Consider the following 11,842-nt stretch of genomic DNA (forward strand, 5'->3'; position numbering starts at 1 on the left):
AAAATGTATATTTTTATAATTTTTGTTTTATTTTGTCTAATTGTATTTATTGGTCATATATTATCTTTGTTCGATATATTTTTTTACCATTTAAATATTTTATATTTTTAATATTATTTAATTATAATAATAATATTAAAAGTATATGGTGCTGTAATTCATGAAAATTAAAATTAAAAAACTAAATGTTATTTTCAGTTATTGAAATATTATACCCTCATTTGCATTGTATCTAAAAATATTACTATACAAATTCATACCAAATACAATAAAAAAAACCTATGTAACAAATAACATTATCAAAAATAAGTTTAACATTTCTTTTTAATTTAGATATCCATTCAAATTCTGCGCGTTGTTCTAAATCTAGTTTATTATAATAATCCAAAATATCTATTAAAACCACACATGCCATGACTCATGATGGCTAGCTTATTCGGCAACTTGGATGTATGTTTGATGGTAATTAACGAAAATGGATGGTCCTCTCTCAACCACCATGTAGTTCAACACTTTGACAATTAACCGTTTTAAAATAATTAATTAACTATAAAGGAATAATAGTTCTAGTATGGTTGCGATGCAAGTAAATACAAAATACTCCATATATAGGAAGACTTTGGCACCAATTCACCAGGACTAAGCTTGGTATATATATTAAGTTTAAATTAAAGTAAAAGTCTTAATTAATCTAATCCTAGCTGCAATAATAGAGAATATATTGATGCTATCCACTTTGTATTGCGCATCAATAATTCACCAATTAACCGCTGCATCCATGATTTTCCCACTTCAGAATATTCTTACGACATGCTTTTATATAAATATATTAATTTTATTAGATCGCCATCATAATAAGATGCATGAGAAGGTTTGAAATATTATTGCCCGAAGCTAGCTAGGTTCTGATTATAATAACAATTAATTTTTGAAGCAAATTGATTATAATAATAATAATAATGTTTGTATTAGACTATTAGAGGACAATAATAATATAAAAATGGACCACTTGATGATAGTGGGGAGAAATGTGAAGGAAATAGTGAGCAGTGCGGTGAGACCATAATAATAAGTAGGAGATCAGAAAGCATAGAAAATTCCAGTAAGAAACCGGTCATACACGGTCTTTCATAGAAGAATCTACCTCTCCCTTGTGCCTTGGACTGTTGCTTATGGAAGTTTCATGCATCTTCATTCCTGTGGGCCCTACAGAATGTTGGGGACACATTATTATATCAAGTGTCTCATATAAACAATGTTTCCACATACACTTAATTTAAACATGCTGTTAGTTTATGTTTATTCTCTTCATCACACCTTTTTTTTTTCCTTTAAATTTTGACATGACTTTTATTTTAAGATTTATATTTTTTTATAAAAATCATAATTCCTATAAATATTAACTTTTTAATGTTTAAATAATATTCCTCTATATATGCCGGCCAATTTTTTAGTATTTTTTATACTCTTTTGACTGTATAGACTATTTTCTTCCTTCCCCCAATAGGTAAGTCTCAGAACTAAGCGGTAGAAATCAATTTGGTTTGGGATTCTTCCACTTTAAATTTTTTTTATATTTTTATAAAAAAATTTAATTATCATCATATATAAATATTTTATTTTGATTATTAAGTAATAAATTTTAAAATTTAATTTTTATATATTATAAAAATATTATCTTTATTTAAAATAAAACAAAATAAATAAATCATATTTTTTAAACTAAAATCATCATAAAAAATATTTTTAATATGTTTATTAAAGTAGTTATTTATTTCTTTTATCATTAATTCATTATACATATATACACAAGAAAAAGTAAACTAGAAAAGAATGGTATTGTGGCAGGAAATAATCAAATGAAGCTTTCTAGCAGACTACAGGTCATATTTGCGGATATAGTAGGGATTGTCATAGCTGGATGTATGAATAAACCCTATGAATCATTACTTTATTAGTGATAATGCCTTCATAACTCTCTGCTCATCATGCCTTATATATTTCCTTCATTTGTATGTAGTAATATACACTGTTGCTGCGAACCAAAAGCAATTTTCTCGTATTTACACTTTTAACTATTTTTTTCAATATCAATAATCTACATTAACTAATTAAAACTTACTTTTCTAATTAACTTATGCGTAATATTTTTCATCCCTAGTGTATTTGGAACAAAAATTTGTCTTATCCTGTTTTGTTAAATTGTTACGGTACGACCATAACTTATCCTGTTTTAATAATGAATCATTAAAAAAAAACAATGAATCATAAAAAAAAAAAACATTACAATACAAGTAGTAATAAGGATAACAGTTCAATTAAGTATTTTTTAAAAATGGTATAATATTTAGATTTTTATTATAATAATTAAAAAAATAAAATAAATACATCTAAAAATTATGAAAGGTTTAATATCTTTTTAAAATTAATTAATACACATTTAAAAGTATAAATTAAATAAAACTGAAATTTAAAATTTAAATTTTAAATTTCTATTTCAGATTTAACTATTATAATTTAAATACACATCTAAAAATCAAATTATTCAAAATTCAAAATTTTGATTTTAAAATTCTAAAATAAACTTTAAACCATCTAATTATTAAGAGAAAGTATAGAGAGCCAATGGAATATCTGTACAATGTGTACAATGGAGGTTTAGGGATATCCGATTCAGTATTAGAGATATAACCATTAGTGTTACCTTTTCCTATTAGCTTAAACTTTTGGGATAGGTGGTTTCATGACATGGTATCAGAGCTCTAAATCCAAAAGGTCAAGAGTTCGATCTTTGGTAAACTTAAACTTTTGGAATGAGTGGTTTGGTACCCGGATGGTTATTCTGGATAGTATGGGTGATGTTCATTTTTTCACTCATAGCCCATTGTACACATGATACAAATATTTCATTGGCTCCCTGGCGGGATTCAATTATTAATTAACCTCATACAAAACCCTCATAGAAGCAGAGAAGTCACATTTGGCCCACATCCAAACACCAGAGGCGTACATCTAAAACTCAGCGGCACACATTGAAAATCAGAGAAGTCATCCTCCGCCGCCGTTCATCCGCGCCACTTTTCTCCTCGGCGCTCATCCTCGATGCTGCCTTCCTCCTCCTCGGCACTCATCCACAACGTCGCATTCCTCTCTTTTCAAGCTCATCTTTCTCGCCGACGTCCTCAATCTCGTTACCGTTCATCCGCATCAACGTCGTCGTTCGTCCACGCTGAAAACTTATATAAGGTTTGGATAGGTCTCTGACACCATTAATTTCTTTATTATTCTGTATAATTTTTTTTAAATAAAAATCAAATAAAATGACTAGAAAAAATTTTCATATATATTATAATGTTAAATTATTTTTACATGTACAATTTTTGTATTTTAAAAGTGTTTACATTTTTTGATCGATTCTTTTGTTTTTGGTTGGCTTGCAGTAATCGCTATTTTTTGGTCCGTTCATACTTGCTGCTTTGCATTACATCAATGTGACTATTACTAGGCAATTGGGCCAGAAATTATGTTGAAGTTCAAATTAATAAGTGGATATATTTAAAGGTATCAAAAATTGAAAATATTTAGCATCTGTTTGGTAGGTCGGGTACCGAACGGATCGGATTAGTATCATGGTTGATGAGGGGGAGGTCTCGCTTGGTTGTAAGTTAACGGGTTGGAGTTGACGATATTCCCGAGCACTTGGTGTGAGGGGGTGTCACCTGCAAAGACACTCCGACGCTCTAGTCAGCAAAGTGTGCAGGCGAAAAAGGGGTAAATGGTATGTGACGCACCTTGGGGGAAGGGTAGGACCTTCCCCATATATACCGTGTTAGAGGTGGGCCTTGCAAGGACAGACCCACCTTCTTTGATGCTTCCTTGGCACAGCTGTAGCAAAGCTGTCAGGGATGCGTGTCCGGGTCGGCTACTGAGCGCTTCGCTCCTGACCGTCCGGGTCGGGTGGTGTTCGGGTCGGGCCGGCCCGCAAATGGTTTGGGCCAGGCCGTAACAGTTCCCCCAACACGCCAGCAATAGTCGTGAGGGTTGTTAGTTGGTGGCGTGTTATCTCTTATTTCGTGCGTTGTCGCTAGGTCGGCCGCCCGTGGAGGGGACGTGCCCCATGCGCGCGTGTCTGTTCGTTGCTGAGATGACCGTTTGTCACCTCGTTCCTCGCGCGGAGCATTAAATGCTCATAATGGGTTAAAAACTCCGCGTGTAAAGACTATTTTATCCCCAAGTCTTTCACGCTTCTTCAGTGGCAATTTTTAACAGTTTTGTATTCATTCTCCTTTCATATCCTCACTCCCACCATCTTCATCATCTCCTCCTTCTGAGTTCCCAGAGTGTCACTTTTGCACTTTCGCGCATTCGCTCCTCTTCCTCCTCCTTTGAATCTCCGTAATCAGTCCAGGTAAGCATTCTTCTTCATTCCTTGCTTCGTGTTTATTTTGTTGTTCTTCTGCATGCATGCTGTTTGTTTGGTTTTGTATGATAGGTGGCCTTTTAGTGTTAAATAGGTGTGTTAGGGGGGTTACCATTTCAGGGTAGGCTTTTGTTTGGTTTTTTGCTTTTAGCCATGCTTGATCCTAGCTGTTGAGTAGGACAAATGTAGTTTCTAGGCTTTTTCCGGGCTCCCGACCTCATAGACTAACGGAGTGGTACCCCCACTGTAGGTATGCCTCGCGTCGTTTCTCGGGCCTCTCCCTCCGCCGCGAATTACGACCCCTACGCCTGGGTGACTTCCGACGTGAAGGACTCGCCAAATCAGATGGACGAGGGGGAGTTGACGGAGTTCCGACAAGGCGAGTACTTGTGCGGAGGGACAGACGAGGAAGCCAATTATGACGTCTTTGTTCCCGCCCGCAACGAACGGCTATATGAGCTTAACTTCCATTCCCCTCGGGTCCCCGACTGGATCTGGTTCTATAAATACATGTTCACTCAGGTGGGGGTTCGTATCCCGTTTTCTCCTTTCCAAATGGAGCTTCTTAAGCGGATCTCCGTGGCGCCGTCGCAACTGCATTTGAACAGTTGGGCTTCTATCCGTTGTTTCGAGATGGTATGCGAATATCTGGAGTTGCCGGTATCTGTTGACGTCTTCCTTTTTTTCTTCAACCTCACGAATCCTTCCAAGGAGGGAAAGGCGAGGAAAGGGTTCATGTCCTTCCGATCTGCCCAGGGTCAGAGGATCTTCGGCTTGTTCGAGGACTCTTATCATGGGTTTAAAGATAAATATTTCAAGGTGCGTCCGGTCAAAGGTCGTCACCCCTTTTGGTTGTCGTTAGAAGGGGAGCGCCTCATTCTGACGTACTGGAGCTTTGGGGCGGGATCCAACACATTCATTAAGGTGTCTTATAAGGGGATGTCCGCTGTAGACAAGAGGGTCGCCGACGTGTTGTTGGCAGTTTTTGGGAAGAACCATGTGAATCCCCACCTTTTGATGGGTGACCGGGAGGTCGCCAGGAATTATGTTTGTGAGCTGTTTTGCCTTGTGTTTTTGCGTTTCCATTCATTCGCTTGGTTGTGCCGGTTTCACGACTAACTTGTTTACTTTTTTGTTGCAGTGAAAATGTCTGCTTCTGTGACAGGGCTTGAGGACTTGTTCAAGACTTTCTTGGCGGACAACGATGAGGAGAAAGCAGAGAAGGTTGACGGAAAACCGGAGGACCCTTCTGAGGATAAAGATCAGGCTACCCCGTCACCCCATGACACCGAGATGACGAGTATGAACTCTGACGTGGCGCGCGTTTCTCCAGTCCGTGAGGAGACGGCCGGCCCCGAGCACTCGACCTCCGCTCAACAAGAGGATGACGACTTGAAGCATATCCCTACCCCCAAAAGGCAGAGGGCATCCTCCAGCCCGGAAGGGGTTCTTACCGTAATGGAGCGAAACTTTGATGTCGGAACCTTCATAAATTTGCAACTGCTCCCCGACACAGAGGATCATTTTCTTGGCACTGAGCTTGCGGGGAAGGCGAGGTGGATGTACCGTACCCTTCTCTACGGTGCCGCAATAGCTCGGAAGGCTGAATTCGAGTTGTCGGGGATGCAGTCGTTACGCAGGAAGCTTGAATTGGCTGTCACGGCCAATAACGAATTCAAAGCTCAAGTGGAAACTCTTCGGGAGCAACTGTCCGAGTAGGGGAAAAAACTGAAGGCCGCTGAGGAGAAAGCCGCGTCTGCCGAGGAGAAGCTGAAGGCCTCCGACGACACCGTGTCTCGTTTAACCGAGCGGGAGATGACTCTAGAGAGCCAACTTAATGCCGCGCAAGGTCGGGTGGTGGCTTTGGAGAAAGAGCGTGACGTGGCCGTCTCGTCGGCTAAGGCCGCTCAAGCTGAGGTTGAGGAGCTTAAGAAGAAACATAAGGTGACTAGAGAGCAAGGGAAGAACACGATCTTCATGACTGAGGAGGCTCTTAAGGCCCAGGTGAAGATCATGGCTCCTGACTTCGACACGTCGGCAATTGGGGTTTTCAAAACGATCAAGGATGGCAAGATTGTTGACATGCCCAAGAAATGAGCTCTTGCACCTTGTGCTTTTGTATGGATTTGTGGTTTTGTTGTAGAAATTTTGAAGCTTACTTCGTTATACATTAAGAGTCGCTTGGTCGGCTGGTGATTATTATCTTTTGCCTGTCTGATAGCATTTTCATTTTGTTTTGTTACTGTTTTGTTAGTATGAGCTTTCTGCTCGTGTTTATTTACCGTTGTGTTGGTAATTCGGCGAAGCCAGGTCGTGGCCTTTTGCTATCGTTGTAGCCGTTTGTTATGGCTTCAGTTTGGGTGGCTCCCGGGGTGATCAGTCTCGGGGTGCCGTATCATGGTTCCATTTAATGCATCGTGAAACTTGTTGTCGTGTGATGTGTAAGTAGGAAAAAGAACAATAAAAGTAAAATTGGTAGAAATGACAAGTAAACATTAACCGGTAATTAAACAAGTTTGTTACCATGGCGGATACAAAGCTAAGTGGTTAAGCTCGTTAGATCGCCTGGCCGGCATGCTTGACCTAGGGGAAAAACTTCTCAGGTTACCCGCATTCCAAGTTCTCGGGACCTCCCTTCCATCGAGCTTCTCCAATTTGTAGGCGCCCTTGCCAATCACTTCTTTGACCCTGTAGGGGCCTTCCCAGTTTGCCGCCAGTTTGCCTTCTCCCTGGGTTGGTAGGCCGATGTCATTGCGCCATAGGACGAGGTTGTTTTGCTCGAAATCCCTCTTGAGCACTTTGGTGTTGTAGCGCAGGGCCAATCTTTGCTTTAGTCCTACTTCTGACAGGTGAGCCTTCTCCCTGGTCTCATCTACTAGGTCCTTCTCTACAGCTTCTTCCACCCCCTTGAGAAGTAACCGTGGGCTCGGCTCGCCGATCTCTACGGGTATCATTGCGTCTACCCCATACGTCAGGCGGAAGGAGGTTTCTCCCGTTGTGGACTGCTCGGTTGTACGGTAAGACCAAAGGACCGAGGCGAGCTCGTCAGCCCATGCCCCTTTCTTGTTGTCTAGCCGCTTCTTGAGGCCCAGCAAGTGACCTTATTTGCGGACTCGACTTGTCCGTTTGTCTGGGGGTGCTCTACCAAGGAGAATTTCTGTTTGATGCCCAAGCCGACGAGGAACTCTACAAACTTCTTATCGGTGAATTGCGTCCCGTTGTCTGAGATGACGACCTCAGGGATGCCGAACCGAGTTATCACCTGCCTCCACATGAACTTTCTACAATTGGACGAGGAGATGGTGGCCAGTGGCTCGGCCTCTATCCATTTGGTGTAATAGTCGACGGCGACTATGAGATATTTGACTTGCCCTGGGCCAACCGGGAAAGGTCCCAAGAGGTCGACTTCCCACTGTGCGAAGGGCTGGGAGGACGTCATCATGCTCAGTTCGGTGGCCGGTGCTCTGTGGAAGTTAGCGTTCTCTTGGCACTTAACGCATTTTTTCACGAACTCCTTGGAGTCCTCCATCATTGACGGCCAGTAATATCCAGCTCAGATGAGCTTTCTCGCTAGGGCTTTGCCCCCGATGTGGTGACCACAGCACCCCTCGTAGACTTCTCTGAGCACGTAGTCCGTCTGGTCGGGGTGTAGGCACTTCAGCAAGGGTTGTCTAAGTCCCTTTTTGAACAGTTGGCCTTGTATGACCGTGTATTTGGCAGCCTCCCTTCTCAACGCTTTAGCTTCCTTCTCACCTCCAGGGAGTTTGCCGTTTTGCAAGAAATCGGTGATGGAGTCCATCCAGGAGGGGCTTATCTTGGTCAGGTGGAGGACAACTGCTGGTTCTTTCGTGATGCCTTGAATGAGGGATCGGTTGCCAGTTCCAGGTTTCGTGCTCGCTAGCTTGGATAGGAGATCTGCCCGTGTGTTCCTCTCTCCCGAAACGTGTTGGACCGTGACCTCCTCAAACTGTTTGCTCAATTCTTTGACCCTCTCCAAGTACTTCTGCAACAGCGAATCTCTGGCTTGGTAGCTTCCATTTATTTGCGACGTGACGATCTGTGAGTCGCTACATACTTCTAGCCTCGTAGCCCCGACTTCCTGGGCTAAGATCAAGCCGCCTAGAAGGGCTTCATATTCTGCTTGGTTGTTCGATACGGGAAACTCAAACTTGACCTATTATTCGTAGATGACCCCGGTTGGGCTTTCTAAGATGATCCCGGCACCTCCGGACGTCTGGTTGGAGGCTCCGTCTACATAGAGCTTCCACCGTGTGTCCGAGTCCTCGGTTGGGTCTCTAGTTACTGCCACCAGGAAGTCTGCCATTGCTTGCGCCTTAATTGCATGTCGAGGCTCATATCTTAAATCGTATTGGGATAGCTCGATGGCCCAGGTCATCATCCTTCCCGCTAGGTCGGGTTTCTGGAGCACTTGACGAATTCCCTGGTCCGTTCTTACGACCACTTGGTGACCTTGGAAGTATTGCCGTAGTCTGCGGGAAGAGGTTAGGAGTGCTAGTGCCAGTTTCTCCAACTTGCTGTACCTAAGTTCTGCTCCTTGCAGTGCTTTACTCACAAAGTAAATTGGTTGTTGAACTTTCCCTTCTTCCCGCACCAAGACTGCCGCCAGCGCTTCCTCCGTTATAGCTAGGTATAGGTAGAGCAGTTCTCCGACCACGGGTTTACCGAGCACAGGTGGTGTTGCAAGGATCTTTTTGAAATGGTTGAACGCTTCTTCGCATGCCGGGGTCCATTCAAATACTATTCCCTTTCTCATTAGGTTGAAGAAAGGTAGGGCATTTGCTGCCGACGCCCCAAGGAAGCGAGATAGCACGGTGAGCCTTCCCGCCAGTCTCTGGACGTCTTTGACGCAGCCCAGGCTCTTCATTTGGAGTATTGCTTGACATTTTTCAGGATTGGCTTCCACCCCCCCCCCTTTGGGTTATCATGAATCCTAGGAACTTCCCGGCCTACATGGCAAAGGCGCACTTGAGAAGGTTGAGCCTCATGCCGTGTCATCAGAGGGCCACGAACACGTTTCCCAGGTCGCTTAGAAGGTCTTCGGGTCGGGTGGTCTTGGCAAGGATGTCGTCCACGTAGACTTCCACCGTTTTGCCAATGATGTCGCTGAATATCTTGTTCATCAACCTTTGGTATGTGGCCCCTGCGTTCTTCAGGCCAAAGGGCATTACCTTGTAGCAATAGATTCCTCCTGGCGTTATGAATGCCGTTTTTTCTTCGTCTGGCCGGTGCATTGGTATCTGATTGTAGCCGGAATAAGCATCCATAAAGCTCAGATACCGGTACCCCGCCGCCACACCGACGAGTGCATCAATGTTGGGTAGGGGGTAGCAATCCTTGGGGCATGCTTTGTTGAGATCAGAATAATCCACGCACATCCTCCATTTCCCATTGTGCTTTCTTACTAGGACTACGTTCGACAGCCAGGTCGAGTAGTCAAGTTCCCGGATGAATCCTGCTTCGAGGAGGCTGGCCGTCTGCTTGGCCACCTCTTCTGCTCTTTCCTGTGACATTTTCCTCCTCCTCTAGGCCACCGTTCTGGCTTCTGGCTTGACGGCCAAATGGTGCGACATGAGTTGGGGGTCTATCCCCGGCATGTTAGCCGGTGTCCAGGCAAATAGGTCACTATTGGCCTTGATCATTTCCATTAAAGGTTCTTTCAGCTCGTGAGGGAGATTTCTGTTCACGAAGGTGAATTTCTCCTCCGTGTCGCCGACTATAAACTTCTCCAGGTTCCCTTCTGGTTCGGGTCTCGGCTTGTCACTGACTCTGGCGTCCAAGTCAGCGAGGAACACTCCTGATGCTTCTTTGGATTTCTTTCTTAACGAGAGACTGGCGTTGTCGCAAGCGACTGCCATTTCCATGTCTCCCCTTATAGACCCTAATGATCCTTCTTCAGTTATGAACTTCATTATCAGCATCCTTGTGCTGATGACTGCCCCTAGGTCGTTGATGGTCTTCCTCCCTAGGATGATGTTGTAGGCCGTGGAGTCTCGTAGGATCAAGAACTCTGCCATTACCGTTCTTCTCCTTTTGCCTTGTCCCACGGAGGTCGGCAGGGAGATTATCCCGTCCGACTTGATGAAGTGGTCGCCGAGCCCTACAACGCTGTGCTGGTGAGTCTTTAAGTCGGCGTCCCTTAGGCCCAAGGCGTCGAACACATTGCAGAACATGATGTTCGAATCTGCCCCCGTATCTACAAGGATCCGCTTGATGAGGCCAGTTCCCACTCTGGCCGTAATGACCATGGGAGGGCTTTCCGCGACCTCGTCGAACCATTGGTCCTCCAGGCCGAATGAAATGAATGGAAGATTTTTGGGGCTTCGCACAGAGGATGTGGAAACCACAAGGACTTTGGCGTCTTTCTTATGTGACGACTTCGACCTAGGCGTCGCGTTTCTCGCTGTTACCACGTTCACTATGGTAAGGTCGTGGTTGTTGTCCTCCAGCTCTTGGCATCGCTTTGCTGCCCGGGTCTTGTCTTCGCCCTCGTGGTCGCGGTTCCGTCTCCTCGGCACCCTAATGAGGTGGGAGAACTCGGCTAGCTTTCCATCCCTGATCGCTTGCTCCAGTGCGTCCTTCAGGTCGAAGCAGTCCTGTGTCTTGTGCCCATAGCCCTTGTGGTAATTACAGTAGAGGCTCTGGTTCCCCCCTGTTCGTTCCTTCAGTGGTCAGCGCTTCGACAAGATCCCCTTCTCGGCTATTTGTTGGTAAACTTCCATGATTGGTGCGGTGAGGAGAGTGTAATTAGTGAACTTCCCGACTCGAGGAAACGGCCTGGGTGCCTTGCTCGGACCGCCGTCCCTGGCGTGTTCCTTCTGTCTTTCTCCGCTCTCGTGTTGCCGGGTTTGATTGTAAGAGGGCTGCCGTTTATTGGCAGCCACGACTTGGCTGACTTCCTCATCGTTGATGTACTCCCTTGCTACACACTGGATCTCCTGCGTTGTCCAGACCGGCTTCGTGGTGAGGTGCTTTCTGAAGTCCTCGTTTAGGAGTCCGTTCGTTAGGCATACGCTAGCAACGGAATCGGTCAGCCCGTCGATCTCCAAGCACTCATCGTTGAACCGGTCTAAATATTTTCTTGTCGGTTCTCCGGACCTCTGCGTCACTCCGAGCAGATTGATCGGGTGCTTTGGCTTTTGCTATTCTGGTAGTAAATTGGGCTAGGAAGGCATGGCTAATATCCGAAAACTGGGCCACCGAGCCCTGCGGGAGGTTATTAAACCACCGTATTGCAAGTCCCGCGAGGATGACTGGGAAAGCGCGGCACCTTACCTCGTCCCCCACTCCCTCCAGGTTCATCCTGGCCTCGAAGGTCGTAAGGTGCTCCTGTGGGTCTTGGGTTCCATCGTACCTCATGTCCGTTGGCTTGTCAAAGTGTTTTGGCAGCCGGACTTCGAGGAT

At 44.4% G+C, this 11,842-nt stretch overlaps 1 protein-coding gene across 1 annotated transcript; it reads right to left on the minus strand.

The window, feature by feature from the left end:
- Positions 1–7,973: 7,973 nt before the first annotated feature.
- LOC148572493 (uncharacterized) lies at positions 7,974–9,305 on the minus strand. Its single transcript, XM_088507547.1, has 2 exons — positions 8,645–9,305; positions 7,974–8,557 (listed from the first exon to the last, which is right to left on the minus strand). Exons 1-2 carry the CDS (start codon positions 9,303–9,305, stop codon positions 7,974–7,976), a joined length of 1,245 nt encoding a protein of 414 aa, XP_088363673.1.
- Between the last annotated feature and the right edge of the window lie 2,537 nt (positions 9,306–11,842).

This window comes from Arachis ipaensis, chromosome B3 (assembly GCF_059453495.1).
Source record: "Arachis ipaensis isolate K30076 ecotype BB chromosome B3, ASM5945349v1, whole genome shotgun sequence".
Classification (NCBI taxonomy): Eukaryota; Viridiplantae; Streptophyta; class Magnoliopsida; order Fabales; family Fabaceae; genus Arachis; species Arachis ipaensis.